At 53.0% G+C, this 22,605-nt stretch overlaps 1 protein-coding gene across 2 annotated transcripts in view; it reads left to right on the forward strand.

Annotated features, from left to right (window-relative positions):
- The window catches only part of ASIC2 (acid sensing ion channel subunit 2), a 513,526-nt gene that overhangs the window by 404,201 nt on the left and 86,720 nt on the right, over positions 1-22,605 (forward strand). Inside the window, exon 1 of one of the 2 annotated variants that reach the window (XM_067312140.1) lies at positions 4,469-4,987. The exons of the other annotated variant lie outside the window; for it this stretch is intronic. Within the exon in view, the coding sequence (XP_067168241.1) occupies positions 4,505-4,987 (483 nt within the window). The 5' untranslated portion in view covers positions 4,469-4,504. Of the gene's footprint in view, positions 1-4,468; positions 4,988-22,605 lie in introns of those variants that run through there. 2 annotated transcript variants of the gene reach the window in all.

The following is a 22,605-nucleotide window of genomic DNA, read 5'->3' on the forward strand; positions in this document are numbered from 1 at the left end:
ACTTAAGAAATTGCTCCCTTAACTCGATTTAGAAGAAAAGCTCCCTGGGAGAGAGACCATTTTCAGCCCCCTTCAGCATCTAAACACAGAGCAGCCGTCCCGTGTGTTTGCTCGGTCCCGTGAATTTAACCCGCGGCAAAAAGGTTCAGCAAAGGCAGGAGGGGGGGAATTGCAAGGCGAAGACTAAGCGGAGTCTCAGGGAAGACTAAGGCCCATATAGGTCTGCTCGTTGCCTGGCCCAAACCACCGAGATGGTTCAGAGATGGTAGGATTTCTTGCCAAAAAGGAGAAAATGCTGAATTTTCTTTTTGGGCTGCCTTAAGATGTGCTGGAAGAATTTCTCCAGCAATACCGATAGATAGGGGTTGTCCCGTGCTATATGGCACGTTCACCGAGAGCAACGAAAAAGGCGCTCGCTGATGGTCAGAGGCTTTTGAATTTGCTCCGAAGAACTTCACGTTGGAATTAGTTCTTGAAGAAATCCAGAAGTATTTTCATTTCTCTCTCGTTTCACCCCCCGCTCCCCTTTTCTTCAGCGGCAAAATGGAAAGCGGAGGAAAAAAAAAAGCACGAGCGCGTTGGAAGGATGCCAGGTGAGAAGCTTAAAATAGATTAAAATCGTTCCTCTTTTCTACCTGCAGAACAAAACATGTATCCACAGACACACACACACGCACAGATATGTCTCTCTCTCTATATATGTATTTACTCTTTTAATGAAAGTAAGTGAATGCTCGTGTCAGGAAACGCCACGTTAATGATGACCGTGCCACGGTAATCTGAGGCCGCAGGAGGGCGGACGGTTATCCCACCCCAGCTCCTGAAGTCTTGCACATGCCTCCTTTGCAGCCTCCTGCACGATCCTAGGAAAAAAAAAACACTTTTATTTGCTTTTTACTCTCAGCGAGTGTTAGTGTAATCCCCCAAAGAGCAGCAGCATCTCTACTCGCTTGGGCATTTGCTTGATTTCTTGCAGGTTGCTTTATGCACACAAGAGGCACGGAGGAAAATTAGATATCAAAAGTTTCCGTATTTCTGGACCGGAAAGCCGAGTTATAAAATACAACTGGTTTTACTACTCTGCTGACACCATAACGCATGCAGCGGATTAAGAAATACACTCCTGACCTAATAGTTATGTGCCTTCAATATTTTATGCCGGATCAAGTATTTTGCTTGCCTGTGCTACAAATCCGTGCAGCCCCCAAACACTCCGGACCCAGCAAATCCCTGTGACACATGTAGCGCCTAGCGGCAACCGGGAGGATTCTGCGCTGGGAATTGCTTCAGAAAACGTCACAGCTGCTTCGATAACTTGCCTTCGAGGCCAAAAACGAAACCGAAGAAAATAAAACCACCTTGCAAGGGCCGCGCGCGGGGTCCCAAACCTCTGCTGCTGTCCCGCTGGCAGCGGGTTCGTTACGTGTTATTGGATTGGCGGGAGCCGCGGTGGAATTAATTCGGAGGTGGCAGCTTCCATGGAAACCCCTATTTCCAAGCGTTTTACGACTTTTTCTCATAACGTAGCGGCTTGAGCGAGCCTCCTCCTGCGGTTTGCAGGGCTGTAGGGAAACGGGGCACGCTGAATTTGGGGGGGATTGGGGGGTTTTTTTTTCAGCGTGCCGGTGGCACTGACAGTCTGGAGGGAAAACAGCTTGGGGATGAGCTTTCACCCTTTTCCTTCCCTTATGAGCCGAATTACGCAATAATAATGTAAAGGTTCAGGCGGGACAAAGCGTCGTGATTTACTTTTCAGCGGGTTCGAACGCTTTTATTTAATCCTCTTTGTCCTAACCCGAGTCGATGTTTGAAGTGGAAATGGAGTGTCAAAGAAGGCAACACTTTGGGTTAAAAAAAATGAAGAATATGTGTCTTTTCTGTATTTTTGGGGGGGCAAGCAAGTTACGTCTTGGGGGAGGAGGGCAGGATTCAGCTGAAATTATTCACCGAGCTTCTCCCGTGTAGTTTTGTTTCCATCCAAACTGTATTTTTCAACAGAAGCAGCAAAATCTCCCCCCGCCGAAAGGATAATTTAAAGCAGCGACCTGTTGGCTAATAAGCAATATTGATAGACTCCAGCCCTATCATTCCTTCCATGCATTAAGCCCGGTAGGTTTTTTAAGCTGCTCTGGCTGTGTAAAGCAGTAGCCTGGGACTCTAATTAAGAAGGCACAGAGGAGTCACTTGGAAATGGGAGCCGCTTGCTCAGATAGCCTGAAAAAGGGGATTTTTTTTTTTCCAAAGGGCGGGTGGCCCAGCGGCACGGGATTTCCCGCCCGGTTAGCCAGGTGGCCTTCGAATTGCACGGATGGTCTTTGTTTAGGCTTCATAAAATTTTAATAGAAAGCCTTCAAATTGCAGCTCAGGTTGGACTTGGTGGTGGCCGTCCCGTTCCTCACTGCTTAACATCATCTTTTTTTTTTTTTTAAGTTAGTTTCTTATGATAAATCCGGCTGGGATGCAGAGCTCGAGCAGATATTTGGAGTGGGCACATTTAAGGGAAAAAAACAGCTTTCCCCACCAACCTGCTGTTCCTTCCTCTGCACCCCCCCCCGTTGCCAAACTACCCAAAAGAGCTAATGAAAAATCCTTTAATGAAGGTGTTGCAAGCAAAAAAGCGGGCAAAGACCAGGGTTGCGTTGGGTCGCGTTTCTCCAGCCTGGCACGACAGGCATCCCAGGCGCTGCCGAAACCCAAGGCGCAATCCCAAACCGTCTTTGCTGCGACGTAGCGGCGGTGTCGGCGGACGAGGGAACGTTTGAGGACTTTTGTAGTCGGGCAGCTTTGATTTCCTTGGGTTTGCGTCGCTATGTCATGGGTGTCCCTGCGGCAAAGCTGCTCGGGTGTTTATTATCCCGCGACTGAGCCCACGGGAAAAAAAAATCAAAGCTGTGGACAAGCCGAGGGCCCCTCAAACGCATTTTTCCGCGCAATTTCACGGCGGCCCTGGGGCCAGAAGCGGGATTTCTGGGCCGGCTCCACATTTGCAGCTCCGCCACTGTTAAAAAAAAAAAAAAACTCTTCCAAAAGAGGATGGAGCAAACCAGGCTGTAACGGCTCCATCTATTGGGTGAAAACACGCAACAGATAGATAAAAATCCACACGGAAAATGAATTCAGAGCAAAAATATCAGAGGGGATTCAAAGCAGTTATTGCCACTTACAGCTTAATTGGCCACAATTACACGAAGGCTTCTTGATACCAGTCTAAATCAAAATGAAGGTAAAAGCAGGCTGCTTTTCGGAGATCAGAGCCGAGCAAATGCAACGCTCTCTCCAGGTGACGGGCCAGTACGTATTCCAAGTTATTGCTGTCTCCTCGAGGTGTCGGGGAAAGGGCTTTTCTTTGGGTGTGGGAAGCGGCTCGCCGGGCTCCGGCGTCACCCAGGCCTGCGGGCCGCAGGGGTCAGGGAGGCGATGCGCCGGTGCTGCCTCTCTCCGTGCTTCCACCGCACTTTTCGTTTAAGCGGAGCATCGCACTGCAGGTTCCACAAGGAAAGTGGAAAAAAAAAAAAAGCAACCCCCGAACTAATATACCATTTCCCCCCCCCAAAAAAATAACAGCTACAAGCAGCGGGCTGCAAACGTCGGCTTTATTTCGAGAGGTTTTGCTCGGGGCTGCGAGCGCGCGTTTTCCCCCGGGACTGCCAAAGAGCAGGAAAACAAACTCGGGTGGAAGGAAGGAAAAGGGGGGGAAGGAGTCGCCGAAGCGCAGCGGAGGCAGCGGGAGCTCCCGGGCCGCGCTGCCGGGGAGCGACGGCGGGGGAGGCGGGGGCCGCCCGGGGGAGGCAGCGGCGCCGAGCACCGCTCCCCGCCTCCGCCTCCCGCGCGCGGCTGGCGCCGAGCGGCGGGGCTCGCCGCAGCCGCCCCTCGCCGCTGCCTCTGCTCTTCCTCCGCCTCCGCCTCCTCCTCCTCCTCGCGCGCGGACGGGGCGCGCCCGGCGCGGGGCTTTTCCCGCGGGCAGCGGCAGCATGAGAGCGGCTCGGGGCCGGCGGAGCGCGGCGCGGCGCTGAGCGGCCGCCCGGGGCGCGGCGGCGGCGGCGGGTCCCGGAGCGGCCGGCGCGGGGAGCGGGAGGGGGGGGGCGGCGGCGGGTCCCGGTGCGCGGGGGCAGCGGCGGGGGATGGCGGCGCGGCGCGGCGCCATGTGAAGCGGGGGCCCGCGCAGGCGGGAGGCTCGGCCGGGGGCGGGCGGGCAGGGCCGCCCCGCTGCCCCCCGCGGCGGCGGCGGCGGCGGCGGCGGCGGTGCGGAGCGCGGCGGGCGCCCGGCTATGCCGCGCTGCCGGAACCGCTGCCCGGCGCAGAGCTCGGTGGCGGCGGCGGCGCGGGCTGCCGGGGGCGGCTCCCCCCGCCGCGCGGGGCCGCTGCGGGCCGCGGCGGGCGCCGGCATGGCGCGGCGCTGCTCGCACTGATCCCGCGGCGGCGGCGGCGGCGGCGGCGGGGAGCGCCCATGGCGCGGGGGCGCCGGGCGCCGCCGCTGCGCACGCGGCTGCACGGGCTGCGGCACATGTGCTCGCGGCGGGCGGCGCTGCCGCGGCGGGCGCTGTGGGTGCTCGCCTTCTGCACGGCGCTCGGCTTGCTGCTCTCCTGGTCCTCCAACCGCCTGCTCCACTGGCTCTCCTTCCCCTCGCACACGCAGGTGCGCACCGAGTGGAGCCGCCAGCTGCCCTTCCCCGCCGTCACCCTCTGCAACAACAACCCGCTGCGCTTCCCCCGCCTCTCCAAGGGGGACCTCTACTACGCGGGCCACTGGCTGGGGCTGCTGCTGCCCAACCGCACGGCGCGGCCGCTGCTCACCGAGCTGCTGCGCGGCGACGAGGCGCGGCTGCGCTGGTTCGCCAAGCTCGCCGACTTCCGCCTCTTCCTGCCGCCCCGCCACTACGAGGGCATCAGCGCCGGCTTCATGGACCGCCTGGGCCACCAGCTGGAGGACATGCTGCTCTCCTGCAAGTACCGCGGCGAGCTCTGCGGCCCGCACAACTTCTCCGCGGTGAGTGCGCGCAGGGCGCCGCGGAGCCGTGGGAAAATCCTTCCCCCCCCCCTCCCTCCCTCCCCCCTGCGGCGGGGCCGGCTGCGGCCCCCCAGCAAGGTCCCTGCCCGAGCCGCCCTGGCCCTGGAGGCTTATTGCGTCTCCGGACCGAAGCTGCTGGTTTCGCTTTCTAGGGCCAGCTCTGGCCATCGGCGATTGGGGCGGGGGGGTGCTCGCTTCTCTCGATTCCTTTTATTAAAAAAAAAAACAAAAAAACCGACACCCTGCAGCCCTCTCCGTTCCTGTGATATTTTTCCTGTTGCTTCCAGCGCGGTTGCGCCTCTACTTTTTTCACCTCCGGCTGGGAAGCAAAGTTTCCTCCGGTGAAGTCCGCCTGCACACGCAGGCTTATAACGAGCCCTGCCGCGGCCCGTTGGGGAGGTGGGTGCTGCCGTCACCCCCCCTCCGTCCCCCGTGTCCTTAGCTCGGTGCCTGCTCCTTCGCTGCCCCGTTAATCCCTCTCGGGCCGGCGGGGCTGCGCCCTGCGCAGCTGTGCGGGGTGGTGCAGCGTGATTTGGTTTGCAAACGAGGAGCTCTGCTAATTGCAGCCGCTCTGCCTTTGCCTTCGAGAAAGCACCCGGCTGCCCTTGGGTGAGTACTGATGGGCCGGTCGGGAGTTTGTCTGGGGGCTCTGCCACGGAGACAAGCCGGTAAACTTAGGGCTCTGTTTTGCAAAAATTTCTTTAGTTTAAAAAAAAAAAAATCCTGTGGTTCCTTTGGGACTGTTTGCAAGCTACCGCGCTGTACGGGGAGGCAGGGAATTGCAGTGACTAATGAGAGCGCAAAGTGGACTCTTTGAATGCCCCTTTCGTACTGCATTGATAGCAGATGGATATTTATTGTGCTGGAATATTCGGCTGTGCAAATCTCTGCTGATGTCAAAGAGGGAGAGAGGCGCGTTGTGATTAAGTACTTTTGCTGCCAGTGCTGGTGCCTGTAGGGAGCGCGAACTAGTTTCAGCTGTTGCTGCTCCGCGCTCAGGAGAGGAGTCAAATTCCCTGTTCTTTGAGCGCTGCCTGAGATGCGTGCTGAAAAGCAAAAGCGAGAGTCCCTTCAGACTTGCTGGCTGCTAAATTGCAAGGAGGAGGAGAGAGAAAATCCCAGAGGGATTCAAGCGAGCAGCCCAGGACTGTTCGGTTGGCATCTGCTGCCGGAAAGACGAGCAGAAATGGTACGCTTAGAATAGGAAAAAAAAAATTGTTACCAAGAAAGGTGCTTTTTAGCAATGGGATGGCAAAAGGAAGCTTAGGAGGAACAGGAGAGGAGGCAAGAGGCGTTCAGCCTCCGGGCTGCAAAAAGCTGTATCCGCTCACTGGGCTGGGAAGACTCGCTGGGGGCACCTGAGTCACCTGTGTGATGAGGTTGCTGGGTGTTTTCTGCTGCGGGGGCTCGTGGCCTCCACTGTGCACACCGACATGGCTTCGATGGGAAAACGGCGGCGTGGCTCTTCCTCCTCTCCTGAGCTGGCTGGAGCCCCGCTGGGGCGCCCGAGCCTGGGAAGGGGCGGATTTGGACCCTCCGCCAGCGGGGCGAAGCGGTTCTGCCTTCCCAGCTGCCGGGTAAAGCGGCATGAGACGGGAACTGCTGCCAGCTCCCTCCTTCGCTGCCTGTCCTTCCTCCTCCGCCTTTCAGAGGAAGGGAGCATCCTCCGGAGCTTCCCCACCTGCGAATCCCCCGTGAAGAGGAGCGCTCCTCGGTGAGGCCGAAGGAGACGCTGAGAGCTGCTCTGCCTCGGGGCTTGCGTTGCCCTTCGCCGCGGTCTCGGCTCCGGGGACCGAATTCGGGGCTCCGATCCCGCTGCAAGGCTCGAGGGCTTCAAAGCGAAGCGTGGCGCTTCAAAGCATCCCTGGGTCTGGGCCGCTTGCAGCGCCTGCTCTTCCTCCCGAAACGTGAGGAAGTAGCGCCAGGGAGGAGGGAGAAAATCGCGTGGTTTGAACCGGGCGCAGAAGCGAAGTGGGTGGGGGGAAGAAAAAAATCGAATGTAAACTGAATGAATAAAAGTGCAAACAGTGTTTTGCAGTTCTCATACCTGCTCGGATGCTCTAAAGAGCGTTGGGGTTTTCTGTGTCAAAAGGAAAGAGTGAGGTAATGGGAAAGGTGATATCTTTTATTGGATTAAAAAAAACCCAGAAGACCAAAACAGACACGTTTCTGAGCAAACAAGCCCTTCTTTATGGCTGAAACAGAAGAAAGGGCTCTGTGTCTTCTTTTTTTCCCCTCTCAACTCTGTTAGTGCATCTCATAGAAGAGATTATTTTTTCCTTTCAACCCTGCTTCCCTTAAGCCCTTAGTCTATCGTTACCGTTGAACTTCCGTAACGTGAAAAAGCAAAGGGTCGCTTGAAAATAAGCATAGGAAAAAAAAATGTAGTTTTATTTCTTTTCAATTTATACAAATACAGGGGTTTTCTTTTTCGCCCTGTGGAATTTGCGGAACTCGCCGCTGCAGGGCGAGCGGTGGAGTCAAGGCACGTCCGCGTTGCTCGCGCCTGACGGTTTTACGCCGTTCTCTCGCCCGCGCAAGCGAGCCGCGGTCAGCCCCGCGCGGCGTTTTCGGCCGGCGTGTCGAGACGGCGCCGCCTGCGCGGGGATCGGGATGGAGTCTCGTCGCCCTCGGTCGACGCGCCCGGCTTTCGCCCTTTCCGCGAGCCGGGCCGTTCTGTTCGGTGGCGTTTAAGCACGTGCTTGACCGTCGTCTCGAGTCGGAGGCTTTGAGGGAAGCGACTCTTGAGCGGCTGGCGTCCTTCACAAACTTCTTCCAATTGCTAATATAAAACTGTCCCAACTGGGCGGTTTTAACGATTAAAGATGGAATTTGCTTTCCCCTGCGGCGGTGGCCCTATCTATCTATAACTGAATATCAGGATTAAGTGGACAATTGCTTTGTTCTGCATCGCTTGAATTCTGCGTTTGATTTAGTTCACATAAGCCCTCTTTGTTTCTAAAATATTTATCTTTGTTGTCCTGTCCTGTGCTTATTGATTTCTTTCCTTTTTTTATTTTTTTTTATTTTTATATGAGAACGTTATTAATGTACCCTGCAGGTCAGGGATTTATGAGCTAATTACCTCATCCTGATTTAAGAACTTCCCGAATAAAGCTTGTCATCTTACCTGCGCCTCTGCCTAGGAAATAGTAGCTTGCGACTTGCCCTTTGCAAGGCAAAGATAGGTGGGTTGCGTGGAAAGATGGAAGGTTTTATTCACTTTCCTGATGGTTCTGCTGCGAAACAACCCGAGCGGAAGGCTGTGATTTATGGGTCTGCTTTGAAGGCTCTACAGTCAATTAGTGTTTTTTATTTGGTCACCGTTTATTTTGAACCGTTTTCATCCATTCCTGGAGTTAGGGGCCTTAGGGGATAGTAAGTGGATAGATAGTGGGTGCTGCTTTGTTGTAGAATAATGCTTTTTTTTTTTAATGTTCTTCTATGCCCAAATAGTGCTGGGATGTGGGTCTTTTTCTTGGCCTCCCCACCAGCTAACCTGCCATGTCTAGTCTGAAGCTGCCACCCATCAGACTAAGCTAATGAGATGTTTCCAGCGCTGGGTTCGCATCGGGTTTCGGTCTGACTGCAGCCGGTAAGCGATGTGCCTCCAGCTTGCATTGACGTAGGCTTAGAGTATCTGCGAGAGCCGTATTTAGCACCACCATAACTAATTGCACAGCAATTTCAGCATGCGTGCGTGGTTTTTGTTTTGTTTGGGGATTTTGCTCGCTATGCTACAAACTGTTTTATCCAATCCCTTTTTAGACCGCTGTTCCGTTTGTTTTTATTTTTTATTTTTTACTTTTTTTTTTTTCCTTAGCGCCAGTTCCAAGCATAACTTAAATCTGGCTTGCTGTTACTATTAGTTCTGGAAAGGAAGGAGGTTGCATTTAATTACGCTGATGTGGGGCTGAAGCGTTAAATATGCTACTGATTTGTACAACTGCCATTTAAAGGAACTACAAGTGGAGCCAGTTGGATTCAGTCTCGCTCGTTAAAACAGCGGTGCCAAGTCCGTGCTCTGCTCACCAGACTGCAGTGGCATTAAGTAATATTACTCATTTTGTGTTAGCTAACATCAAAGGAGTTGAGGAGAAATTAGGACTGAGCTGCGCTAGGTGCTGCCCGAGTGCAGCAAAAGACGTTGCTCGCCGTGAAAGATTGGCTCCAAAAAGAGGTCTGGGGGTTGTTGCCTCTGCTTGGGTCAACCGGTCCCTGCCTTAGGGCCAAGGATCGTATGTTGGATGTTCTTGCTTTCGTGCCAACTCGGTTGCTGAGGTGAGGCTCATGACTGTAGAAAGTGGAGGGGAATAAAAATTGAGATGAACTGGCTTGGCGGTTGGATGCACTGGGAAGCAGGACGTGGTTTTGGTGCCAGTGCCTGCAAGGGAAGGAGCAGGTGAACCCGTGCTCCCACAAGCGCCTGGCTGCCAGGCTCTTCTCGAGTGGTGGCTTCTTCCACCCTCCTGTCCTGCGGCCTTGGAAATTGCCACCACGTTTCTGGATTCTGGCTGGATGTGAGATGGGCACTGAGCTGCTCAATAGTCCTTCTAGAGCGGGTTTCTTCTGGAGGGTTTGAGAGACCCAGAGTAGATCCATGGAGCAAGGAGACACGGGCAGTGGTCCTGGGCTTGTTCCCTTGCCCTCTTTTCAGTTGGCCATGTAGATTTTATTTGGTGCACTTTTTATTATCACAGAGGTTTTGATTTAGGAGCCTGAAGTGGGATGTGGCACCTAAGCCCCTTTTATTATTTTTTTTTCCATCAGATAGCCTAATTTAGCTTGTGCCGTGGGAACGATGGACCACATCAGGAGAACACCAGCTGACAAATGTTGCTGTAGGGCTTCGGTTTGATTTGTAAGGGCTTCTTGCCTTGACATTGAGCAGAGGGATGGCGAGGTGTCAGCTGAGAGAGGAGGAAAGGCAGGGAGCAGATGGAGGCAGAGGGAATTAAAATAATCGGCACATCGACACGGGCAGCAATTGTCCGGAGGCCACCGGAGCGAGTGGAGCTTGGCACGACAGCGACTGGAATTGGTGCTGAGGGGTTCCTGTTTTCCTGGCTATTTATGGGTCTTTGGAGTTGAAATTAGCCCCGTGATGTTTTAATCTTCATCAGCGTGGCCGTCTGCCAAAATGCCGCGCGCTTCTTGGCATATGGCGCGGATAAGGTGTACATTTTGTTTCGGAAAGGGCTGGGCCTCCTTCCCGGTTCTGTCTTTCAAGGGGATGTGGATTAGCTCTGGTTGAAATTCAGACCTCCTGTCTCCTGGGTGATTTAGAGTTTGGTTTTTCTTTTCCTTGGCTTTTTGGGGGGAGTTTTTTTTGGGGGGGGGGGGTTGTCTTTTCAAACCAGGTTTGATCTCGGGATTTTTCACGACATCAAAAATGTTTTGTTTTGGCATCACCTTTTTGACTTTTTATGTTCTACTCAAGTGTAGGCCCTAAAGCCAAAGCAGAACGCTTGGGTCATTTCCCATGGCACGTCTCAATTTCCACTGGAAAATGCCGTTTCTTTCCAAACAGTTCTCTTGGACCATTTTTGGCCAGTTCTTGCTTGAACGTATTTTAGCTAGAGATGTTCCTGGTGCTTTTCAATGCAGTGCAAAACAGAGATGAGGAAGATCATACGCAATTGCAGCAAAACTGTATATTCCACCCTCTTCTTTGGAGCATTGCAAGGAAAAAAATATTGACATTGACTGATTGACATTGACAGGATTGATTCATGAGGAAGGGCCAAAGGACCCGTGTGAGTTGGCCGAGCCAAGGATGGCTGTGATAACCGGCTGTGCTGCTTTGACAGTGTGGCCTCTAATGAGGATTTGTTTGGGCAGGAGCAGAACAAATTCGCACCGGGTTGAAGAAGAAATTCCAGAGTGAAAGCAGGAGAGAAACTTGCCTAATTGGTCTTCGACCGGAGACAAGCTATCGAGAACGTGCTGCGGGGAGCAATCCTTTACTGTCTTGAGGAGCATCAGTTTGGCCCAGTAAGGCTTCTCCGAGTCATGCGTCTGTTTTTTTATTTTTTATTTGAAAAATGACATTGGGTTTTAAAGGCTGGCATAAAACTGCTTTGAGGAATGTGCCTCGCTGCTGGGTCGGTGCAAACGTCTGTGGACTCCATCAGTATGTCCCAGCAGTCAAGGCCAGAGCGAAATTTCTCAAGCTGATTCAGAGATGGGCCATCTGGGCTCTTGCTGACCGTGGGAACTTCTCAGACTGTGTAGGAGGAGGGCGGTCAGGGCATCCGAGAGAATTGCTCTACCCTGTTAATTTGTAAAACACAGTGCATCTTCCTTCTTTTTGTGGTTTTTCCAGCCCCTTGGTCTTTATTTCGGGGTAGCGCTGCACAACAAGAACTTGCCGTGGAGAATATCTTTGAAGACCGAATGTCTTTGCAGCGTGGCAGGCTGCTTTAAGCTGCTTTGCCTTTGGGCTCGGCCGGAAACCCTTGCTCTTTGCCCAGTTTTGGTTTGGCCTTAGCCCTCTGCAGCTGGGATTGCGATGTCTTGGCCAGCCAAATTTGGGAAGCGCCGGGCTGGGTGGCGCGGGTGCCGATAATGTGCTCCCGAGTGTTTTGCAACCCATGCATGGAAGCCACCCAGGTGCAAGCACCTATCAAGCTTTTGGGCACTGATAGGCCTTAACTTAACCTGGGCAAGTGTTTGGGGAGAAAACTATGGGAAAAGTTATTTCGAGCACTCGGAAAAATCCATTCAGTTGGGAAGTGCTTCCATCCTGTCTCTTCAATTAAGATTTTTTTCTCCCTACCACCGTTTTTTTCATTTTTTTTCTAGATAATTTTTTTTTCCATTTGTGCCAAAGCCATCAGTCAGAAAAAAAAAAGTAACCATTAGTCACCCACTAAATATGTAATCACCAGCCTAGGTTTGTTTTGGTCATATAATAGATTCCAAATAATTACTTGCCACCCTACATCAGGGTAGATATAATTAGGGACATAATTACCGCTACCAACCGCTCCGGGATTCTGCGACGGCTTAATTAATATTTGCGAGTTGCTTCAAGATCCTCCGACCATCTACTAATACGTACCAAATGCAAAGAATAATAATTACGGTGCTGTGACGGAGGCGCCTAAGCAAAACGGCGCGGGGAAGTTTAATACAGTGGAAAGCCAGGCTTGCGGCAGGATGGGGATAGGTCGGAAATGCTCCCTGCTGCCCCGCGCGCTTCCGAGACGGTGCGGAGAGTTTATTTAATGGAAATGGCTATGGGGAGTCTGTTATTCCCTGGAGGCTGCCGTGGTTTTGAACTTGCAGCGGGGTTTGGTTCAGGGTAATGCTGCTTCTCCTGAAATCCCTGTGCTCCTGGCGCCCGTTCCTGGCCTTGCAGCATCCCCGGTGGGGGCCAAATTCCTCCGGAAACGGTTGCTTTTCCCAGCGGGACGGCCGAAATTGGAGCTTTCTCTTTCGCTCTAGCAGAAGGTCTTGGCTGGTCGCTCTTTGTGCAAATCAGGGTCCCCCTTGCTGCAAAACTCCACGCTAATGCAGCGGCTTCATTTATCTCTCGGGCAGGTCTGGAAATTCCTTTGCTTTTTTTATCATCGCCCCGAGCGCTGTAATTTCATGCAGCGGGAGCAGGTACTTGTGCTTTGGTTTTGATTGCTCCATCCCCCTCTCCCCAATTTTGCAATTTACTCCCAAAAATAAAACTCGGGCAAAACAGCCTCCTTGACACCCTTGAGCTTTAAATTCTTCAATAACCAAGTGTGAACATAAATTAAGAGCTGGAGCTGTTACTAATCTTATGACCGCGCTCGCTCACATACGGATTTTCACATGGCGTATTAAATCAAGAAGAATGGCCTATTATAATATAATTAGCGGTGATTCAGAAGCAGGAATGACTGTCGTCAGTGCGGGGGAAAAGTTGCGTAATACGATGGGAAAGGATGGAAACCTTTGTGTTTTGGGTGGTTTTTTCCCCCTCCTCCTGTTTGCCTTTTAAAAACGTTTCAACAGCTGGAACGGAGGAAAACTTGCGCCGGGGAATTGCTTAGGTATTTTGCAATGAACTCATGTAACGATTAAAAGTGGCTCGTTGCGGGCATGTAAATCTTCGTGCGCTCCCAGCATATGGTCCTGCCATAAATAAATAAGCCCGTCCTGTAGCTTTATTAGGCTTAATGCATCAGTGCTTCCCGGCCCGCTCTTGCGGAAGGGCCCCGACGTGTCCGAGCGCCGGGCGGGAGCGGAGGCAGGAGCGGCTTGACCTTAGAGCTGTGCTCCTGCCGCTCCAAACCGCTCGAAAAGCCGCAGAGATTTGCAATACCTGTGTGTTTTTTGAGTTTTTGTTTGGGTTTTGGGGGTTTTTTTTGCAAGAAACGGGGAGGCTCTGAGCAACCTCTCGCTCCGTCTCGCGGGCTTTGTGGAGACATCTCCGTGTGAAACGCCATCCACCGCGCCAGGTTGCGATTTATTTTCGCGGTCCCTTCGGTGACTTGCTGTTCGGGGCTGCGGAGCCCGGACTTTTGCCCGCGTTTCCTGGGGAGGGTGCTGCAGGTTGCATGGTTTGAAAACCTTTTCTGCGTGCATCAGACAGGGAAAAGCCCTCTCTCTCCTCGCTCTGTCCTTTAACCGGGCGGCGGGAAGAGAAGTCGTTATCTCAACCCCTGCCCACGGGGAAATGCAGTGTCCAAAATACCCAGGAAATGCCAAAGCACCCCAAGAAATACTAAAATATCCAGGAAAGCAGGTCCGAAATCATTGCAATAGAAATAATTGCAAAATTGCAAGGTGAATTAAAATGCAAAACATGGCTTTGCCTTTAACTATGCAACAGCCCTGGGGCTCCCCTTAAAAGGGTCCGTTATAAACCCTGATCTTTCCTAATGGTAAGTCGATACCACATTGCCTTAACTAAAGCAGGAAAGGCTGTGTTGTACAGGCGGCCGGAGAGACGGGCTAACGGGCTTTTCCCTTTGCAGGCTGCAAACCAGCGTGGCTTTCCGTGCATGTTTTCACCATCGCGTTTTATTTCTTTATTTATTTTTAAGCTGGAGCCTGGGTGCATTGCCAAGGGTTGAGATGAATGACTCCGCTGCAAGCGCTCCAGGCTTTTCTCTCTTCCCTGCATCCTCTCCTGCCCTGCACCTCGGGGGCGTAGCGGGCAGTTGTTCTTGCTGGTTCTCCAAAATCAGCCCCCGTGCCTTTTGAAGGCTAACACAGAGTTACTTTCTCTTTCTGCATATGCTGCTTCTGTCTAAACCTTTTGCAAGTCTTGGGTAACTTATTGCACCGAGGGCTGCCACTGCTGGAATCAGCGTTTTGGGTTGTTTTAGCAGCAGAGGTGCTCGCTCTTGTGCATCCAACAACATATTTCAATTGAGCAACCAGGCGAGGAAGGAAAGTTAGGCTGAAGCGAGCAACGTATGCAAAACTGGCTGCTTGGTTTTTCTTCCGAAAAACTATTTATTTTTGTTATCTTTGCAAACTTTGCCACCTTTTCCCTGCCGCTGAAAGCGCTTGCGATTTGCCAGCTAGTTCCCGTGCATTGCACGTAGCTCGGATTCCCCTTAATCCCTCCGTCCAGGTTCGTGAGCCTCCCGGCCCTGCGCCGTGCTCCTGTCCTCCCCGCTCGGACACCTCTTTCGCCCGCCGCGCTGGGGACGCGGGGACGTCCCCGACCTTTTGACACGCTAATGGCCTCTTGCTGCGCCGGGGTGGCCTGGTGGCTCTGCGAGGCCGTTTCCGTGCCGCGATTTCTGCTTGCTACTACTTCATTAAATAATTAAAGTGCAATCGCCGGGCGCTAAACGTATGATCTTCCTGACGCAAAAATCAGGCGTTTTCATGACGCTGGAGGGCAGAGGCTTTTCGGTGGCTTTATTGCCAGGCAAATGAAGTGAGGAGACAGGATAGGTGAATGCTCCCACGTTGGCAGGTTTTTCCTGCCCTCCTAAGCCCTGCGTTGCTCTCTGGACCGGGATCCCGGCTGCTCCCCGGGTGCCTTGAGGCCCCCGAATTGTGGTGTCGCGTTACAAGGCTGGGTGCTCTGCGCCGCTCCCAGTGACTTTCCCTGTTCCTCCCTGTCCTTCCCAGGATCTCCCTGCCACCCCGGCCATGTTGGCCATCGTCCCGTTCCCGTGGCTGTCCCCAGGTGTTGGCTGCCCGGTGGCTCGTGGGCATCCAGCTGTGCTGCTTCTTGATGGTGGGAACCCAACCCACGTTGCTCTTCAGGCCCTGCAGTGTCTTCAGCATCATGTTGACCTCCAGCCTTTTTGGGCTTTCTAACACGCGTTAGAAGTCGTCTGCCTCTGATTTTCCAGGTGATGGGCAGTTCACCGCGGGCCAAGACGACCTGCTCAGATGTTTCGCTGCTGCAGTCAGTGCTTTACTCCCTGTGTTGCATCACCTACCTTCCCTTTCCAGTCAACCTTGCTCGTTTTTTTTTTTTTGGCATTAAATGAAAGTAGCTGTGGCTTCTACCATGGTGGAAGCGGTCTTTGAGGACCTCAGGCAAGTCACTTGGGTGCTGCCATTTGCTATGTGTGAATTAGAGGTGACGGCAATGCCTTGTGCCGCAGGAGTGTTACGTGTGCTTCGATACGTCCAAGGCTCTTGTATATCAAAGAAATTGGAAACGGCTATAAAACGATGTTCTTGGCTGGGTAGGGAGGCACGATAAATTCATTAGTGGCCTGTGACAGAGTGACTTGCTGCTTGGACAAGTTTTATCTATCTCAACTGTAGGCATTTCTCAGTGTTGGCTGCAGGGAATTTATAGCTGCGGGGTGTGCAAGTGCTGCTGCAAGTTTTGCACACCGCACATTTTTATTCGCATAAATATCTTTTTCAGAAGACCTGCTCTGGAAGCTCCACAGTTGGACTTTGCAGGAGGGGAGCGTTTCTTTTCACCGGGTTTAAATGAGCCAATCTAATAAGAATTTGGTCCAGTGCCCTGCCACTCCCACTGATTTAAGCCATCGTTATCGGCTAATGAGTTTTAGCATAGACAATACGGTGCCATTTATGAAATTACTTCCCCCCCCCCACATCTCCTACTTCCCAGAGTTGAGGAGGTTCAATTTAGAGTGACTTATGGATTTGAGATCTGCCACCTCTTGGGAAATATATAATAATACAGGCGCGGAAGCAGGGTCGATCAACATAAATTGCAGGTTTTGCAGCCTTACGTTACGCAGGCTGATGGTGCCCGGTGTTACGGGATGAGACACCGCGTAGTAGCAGGCGGCAATTGCTTGCAGCGCTGTGGATCGTCACGGGCGAGGGTGTTGCTGCACGTGCCAATGCGCTGGATGGTTTAGCAGGAGGGAATCCCGCTAGTTGGCTGAAGCTTTGTAATATCATTTTAAGAGGGTTAAAGTTTTGCTTGTGTAGTCGTGCTTCGCCTTCTGGCTTGCGAGTTGCTGGAGATTAAATTTTGGCAGCGGCGCCGTTTTTTTTCCTTGCTCCATGCGTCGGGTATGGGCTGCTGCCGGGGAAGCGGCGTGTGCATGTTAACCCACCCTGATCAGCTCTGCTGGTGCTAGCAACATCTGGAGATGTTTGCAGCCGCTCAGAGCAGAAAGAAGAAAGGCAGAAAGATGCCAAGCGTTAGGGAAGAGCTTGAAGTTTGGAGTAGGTGCCTGCAGAGAGGTGGGCGGTGGGATTTTTGCTAGCCGAACATTAAAAATAGCACGTGACGCGCTCCTCTTTGCGTTCCTGAGCCCAGTTGACTCATCGGCCTGCCTTATTTTTTATTTGCACTGTGCATTCAGGATCTTCCTCGTTCGCTCGCTCTCCTGCTTCAGGTGGCGAGATTCGGGGTCAGCAGTGGCTTAGTGGTGGCTGTGCGGAGCTGGTGGGATGCGCCCGAGTCCTCTCACTGCTGCATCTACTCCTGAAGCAAAGGGTGGAGAGGAGCCTCGGAAAAGTGAAAGGAGGGCTGTGCAGCGCTGTGAGGAGTCATCGCTGGAAATATATATGGGGGAATTGGAAAAGCACCTGCTGTTTCAGAGAGGAATTTAAGGCTTAAGTTGAAAGTAAAGAAAAACAGAGGTCCCTACAAAAGGGATAGGATAAGGGGAGTCAGGTGCCTTCTCCAGCTTCTGAAGGGGGACTGGGGCTTTTTTTTTTGCTTTTTTTTTTTTTATTTTGGGCATGTATCTGTATGTTGGGGGTATATAAAATATCCTGGTCACCTTTTCTTGCACCTGCGCGTACTGGAGCAAAGTGTGGTTTAATGAAAGGGTCTTCAAGGTGAACCCAAGCCCCTTGAAGTAGTGCATGGCCCTTGGGGTCTTCCACTGCGGATGATGTTTGCCAGCCCCTGTCTAGTAGTTGGAGGGCTGGGGTTCAAGAGATTGACGTTTTGGCCTCCTGGATGAACTCTTGGGAACCCCATCCTTTCCCGGTGTCTCCTTTTGTGTCGGAGATGAACGGCTGTTGCCCATCACAGGCAGCCCATGTGCCATGGCCAGGGTGGTTGGAGCTCACCTCCGAGCCCCACTACCAGCTGGGCGCTTGGAGCCGTTCCCACCATGGTGGTGATGGAGCTGAAGCTCAGCTTGTATCTCTGGGCACGTATCATGGGATTTCTTTTCCCTAGGGGTGTGCGTGCAGGCGTCAGCCTCCATGAGCTTCTGGCCCTGGGACCTGCAAGGTTTTGGGGGAAGGATCTCACCTCTTGCAGAAGACCCCAGTGTGTCGTTGTCAACCTAGCGTGTGAAACGCTGATTTGTCTACGTGGAGCAAACCGAGCTGCATTGTAACCCAGCCGGGCCAGCTCTGTCCTGATTTCTGTGTGCCACTAAGCCACCGTTGACCCCAAATCTGGCCTTTTCGTGCCTCTGAGGCAGAGCAGAAACGAATGAATCAGAAATCCCCATGGAGCGACTCTGGAGAAACCAGCATTCCCGAGCAGAAATAAGGCGGTGCAATATCATTTCTTACAGTCGGGTACGAAAGCCCCTGAGAAACATTGCATTATGTTTCGTTTTCATTTTGCGAAGCGGTTTTGCTCCATCAGCCTGCGTCTCCTGCCTGTCTCGCTGCAGATGAGCTCTGGTTGAGATGATGGGAAGGTTTCACCATCGGGGCTGACAGCACCAGCCCGTCCGCGGCGTTAAGGCAGTTTATTAGGAGGACCGCTGGCTTCTGGTCTTCGAGTACAGTGCCGAGAGGGGCGGCTGGGTCCTCACCTCCGCCGGCCACCGATTTTTTTCCCGTGCGAAAGATCAGAGTCACTTTGCACCTCCGCGCTGGCGGGAGGACGGGTTGGACGGGCTCAAGCAGCGCGTTTCGACCTCTGACGGCGAAAAAGCAACAAGCGCGGAGGGGCCCGAGATGCCTCAAACGAGGCTGTTTCCCGGCGACTAAACAGGCGCGCGAGAAAACACGGAGGAAATACTTTGCGTCTGACAGCTGGCTTGTTTTAGAAGCGGTCCGGGAGCCGCGAGCGGTTGTTAGCGTTCGCCTGGCACGCGCCGCAGTTTCGTCTTGTTCTCCCCGGGGTTCGTAAAGGCGATGCCCTTTCTGATGTTGCACGTCAAGAAAACCGGCTCCCGGCGGCCGACGCGGGTATCCCCGGCAGAGCGGAGGGGAGCGGAGGTGACCTGCGCTAAGTTGATTACGTTCTGCCCGTTAAGCTCATTTGCTTCCTTATCTTTTAAATATACAAGCAGCGACGACTAAAGACTGAGCGGAAGAGGAGTCCCTACGTAATAAGGTTAAAGCTCGTGGTGATGGAAACGCGCTGTAGGGCTTTTTGGAAGCAAAATCGGTGGTTTTGGAGCAGCAGGCTGCGATACGCCGGGCCGGTGCTCGGGTGAGCTTACGTCCTGCCTTCCCAGTTGTCTGGAAGCTCTGGGTGTCCACGATGCAGGAATTGGTGTAGGTTTAGGTCTTTAGAAATGGCTTTATTTAGCGTTGTACAGGCACTAGCATGGAAACCCCACAAGTGGGTGGGAGCTGCTGAACTCCAGTTTCTCACTTCTATGGGTGACTAGGAAAGAGCAACACACCTGCAAAAAGCAAAGACTGAATCAGGGAGTTTGCAAGAAGAGGGAGATACGTGACAAACACCAGCTCATATCCCACGATTTCTCTGCTTTCTGGGAAAGCTAAAAACAGAGAAACTGGATTTGACCCTAGCTCGGACAACATGGATCCCCAGCAGCATCCTTGCGCCCAACCCCCCGTGACTCCTTGGTCTTGTGCTGAAGTGTCACCTTGCCAACATCTGCTTTTCTCCCCCTCGTTACCTTTTCTCCCAACTGACGACAGCCTGTGTGTTTATCGCACACGGTTGGGCTCCGATCATTCGTCTCGACTCTCCCTTGGAGTATGACGGCTGGAAACGCTTTCAGAACTGAGAAAGTTCTGATGAACTTTGAGGAGGGAACGTTTATGCCCTGGTGAAAGGGTTTTTTGCCATTGATGTAGGTATTTTTGTTGCGGTTTAATTAGATTAGTACTGGGGGTTTGGTGGCCAGCTGTTCACTTTGCAGCCAGGCAAAAAAAATTCCAGCATTATACTCCTGCTGCTTCCTTCTTGTAATGAGCTTGTTAGCAATTAGTTGCTATTGGAACCGGCTTCCATGGTGTGGAATGGTGGTGCAATGTGCTCAGCATCTGAAAAGTCGGGGGATTTTTTATGTGAACTGGACGGAGAGGGGCTGGAATAAGTGGTTTAAAGACCCTGCTTTGGCAGGACTCAGCAGCAACTCGTGACGGGTTCTTTGTCCATTTGTGGGTAGTTTGGCTGAGTGTTTTCTTTGGTTGGTTGGTTTGGTTTTTAACCCTTCCAGCCTGGAAATTTTCTCTTCTCTCCTAATGGGTGGGTTGGGGAATCCATCAGAGAACTTAAGTCTCTCTTAGGTCTTTTTTTTCTAGCCCATCCCTACTCTCACCAGCTAGAGAACCTGCGCCTTGCAGAGCCCCGAGCAATACGCTCGGCTACGCATCGCTCCAGTACGTCAAATTTGCACCCTTCCCGCTCGGCTAAAGCAGACCCAGTTTCCTCCTGCGCGGAGCTGGGCCTCTGTGTTGAAATAACCTGTTACCGGACCAAGCTGCAAGTTTCCAACCTGAGCCCTTCAGCCCTGGGAGCCTTTCTAAAAACGGTAACTCTTTTATTAAAAATAAAAGAAAGAGAGAAGGATGGCGAAGGGACTAATGGCTTTGCGCACTTTCTGTCCCGCTCTCCCTCTCTCGGGTTTCATTCTTCTTCCTTTCCAAAAATGACCAAATCACAATGATGACTCAGATCTTCCAAACAAATTCCAATCTTTGGAAAGGACCACAAATAATGACAATTAAAAAAAATTCTGTAGGGATGTGGTGCCGGGAGGACCAGAACCACAGCATCCAGACACTATCCTGTACTTACTCCGAGGGGCTGAAGATGCACCAAAGAACACTATAAAATTGCAAGGGAATTGGGATAATCCTAGCTGGGGGTAGCGTCGGCTGTGACTTTTCTTGCGTGGCTGATGGGACAGTGGGATCTCGTGGTTTGCTGCTGACACGCATCGGAAAGATTCCCGGCAGGGCGCTTCAGGCATCCGGCGGACCGGTGGGGTTCGGAGGGAGCCCGGGGCTTTGCCGAAGCTTCACAGATGCCGGATGCGTTCGCTGCCGCCGCTTGCAAAGGGGGATTGCTGTTGTCTTCCCCGTCTTGTGCGACTATCGGACGTAGGACGTTAATAAGTGTTAAATGAAGCCGAGCACCTGTGTTGACAACTGCGGCTGCGTGCAAAGGAGATCTTGCTCTTCTGCTTATTTATTTAGCAGGAATAAACGGCCTGAGCTCTTTCGGTGCCGGCAATCGGGAGCTTTTGCAGGCAGTTTGCTTTCGGGAGAGGTTTTGCTCCTGCCGCGCGTAGCAAAGCGGGGCGTCGGGACCAAGGACATGTTTTTCCGTGGGCTGCACCTCGGCTCTTCCCGGGCTGCATCCGAGGGCTGATGCCTTGCCGGAGCGCAAAGCGCTGCTGGGCGCTGCCGCTCTGCGTGCGTGCGTAGGTGCGGCTGGCTGGCGCCGAGGGAAATTGCTTTTGGCTACAAGCTGCTGTTCGTTTGAGAAAGGCAGGAGCTCGGCCTTTGCTCCCGGCTGTCGGGCTCCCGGCACGGCCCCGGGCAAGTGCCCGGTGGGAAGGTCTGTTTGCACCGAGCGGGATGCAAGCGCTTTCTCTGCAGCGCTACGAGCAAAGCAAATGCTCTTAGCGGGAAAAACCAGCCGTTGGCGGCCGTCCCGTTCGTACCCGATGACTAACAGCGGTCGAAAACACAGTCTCTGGGAAAACAGCTCCGAGTCCTTCTGGTTCAACGCGGCATTTTTGCGTGCTTGTTCATCTACTTCATGCAGTCGTTTCCTTAAATCCCATATACTACCCCTCTCTTTTGCACGTTTCCTCGCCTGTTTTTTGGGGCCGGGGTAATAACGGGGCCTCGCAGGCATCCGACTGAGCTGCCTCGTCCCTGAGCGATCCGAGATTTAGCCTGGAAGCAGTCGCGGTCTCACCTTCTGAGCCGGTTCCCTACGTAGCGTAAGGTCAGTCTCTATTTCCCTGTTAACCCAAAGCCACGCAACTTTGTTGTTGTTTCAAAAACTCCTACCCGTTTAGAAATACTGGCGTTTGCAGCTTTTGCAAAGCGACGGTGCGAGGTGTCGCCCTGTATTAGGCTGAGCTTTGCCTGCGCCTTAGTTTTATACCGCTTTGGTGCTCATTTACGGCAGTGCCAAGCCGCTCTGCAAGCTGCTTCCCTCGATTTGTCCGGGAAGGACAAGGATGCTCGAGCTGGGGGATGAGCGGTAGGAGGGCGCTGGTTGGAAGGACGGCATAAGGAAGCGGAGAAGAGCCCGATCGAAGCGTTGCTGCTCTTCCGACACCCCGCGCCGAATTGCTTGTTTCTTAGGACTGTGCTGCAATTTATTCGGCTGATTTAAAAACAAAATAAAACCCGTGTTTGTGCATCGTGGAAATACAGCTCTGCGCGGCTGCTTAATGCCAGCGCTGCCTGCTCCAAAACCCGACTGGTCAGCGGGGAAATCTAGCGGCGCGGGATTAAAATCCTGGTAGCCCCTGCCTGATGGGAAGGCTGAGATCGCTGCTTCCGGGCCATAACGCTGGGAAAACAGCAACAAAAGGAGCTTTTCCTCTGGCTTCTGACTTTTTCCCCCCTCGAGGTGGGTTGCTGCCACTAACCCGTATCTTGAAGAAATACCCCCTCCCCGATTTGGTGGATTTTTCCGTTTTCAAGTGCCACGTTGCAGCAGCGCGGGGGGCCGAGCCCTTGCACGCTCGGTTCAGGAGTCACCGGGGGCAGAGGAGGGAATGGGATGCTCTCGGAGGGCCGGAGGCAGCCGGCTGTGCGAGGCGCGAGCCCGACTCTGGGGAAGGCGTCCTTGAACCCGCGAGATGCTGGAGCAGCCTGGAAAAGAGGGCGCTTGCTTGGTGTTCCCATTAAACATCCGTTTAATAAACCGGGAAGCCAAAGAAGGGAGGTCGGAGCCGTTCCCAGCAGCCGCTTGCCAGGACTTGGTTGTTCTCCTCCTCTCATTTCAGAGGCGGAAAAGCTGAATATTTCAGTGGCAACTTGTCTTTCTCAACAAAGAGGTATTTCAT

The sequence above is a fragment of the Apteryx mantelli genome, chromosome 28 (genome assembly GCF_036417845.1).
Source record: "Apteryx mantelli isolate bAptMan1 chromosome 28, bAptMan1.hap1, whole genome shotgun sequence".
NCBI classification, from domain to species: Eukaryota; Metazoa; Chordata; class Aves; order Apterygiformes; family Apterygidae; genus Apteryx; species Apteryx mantelli.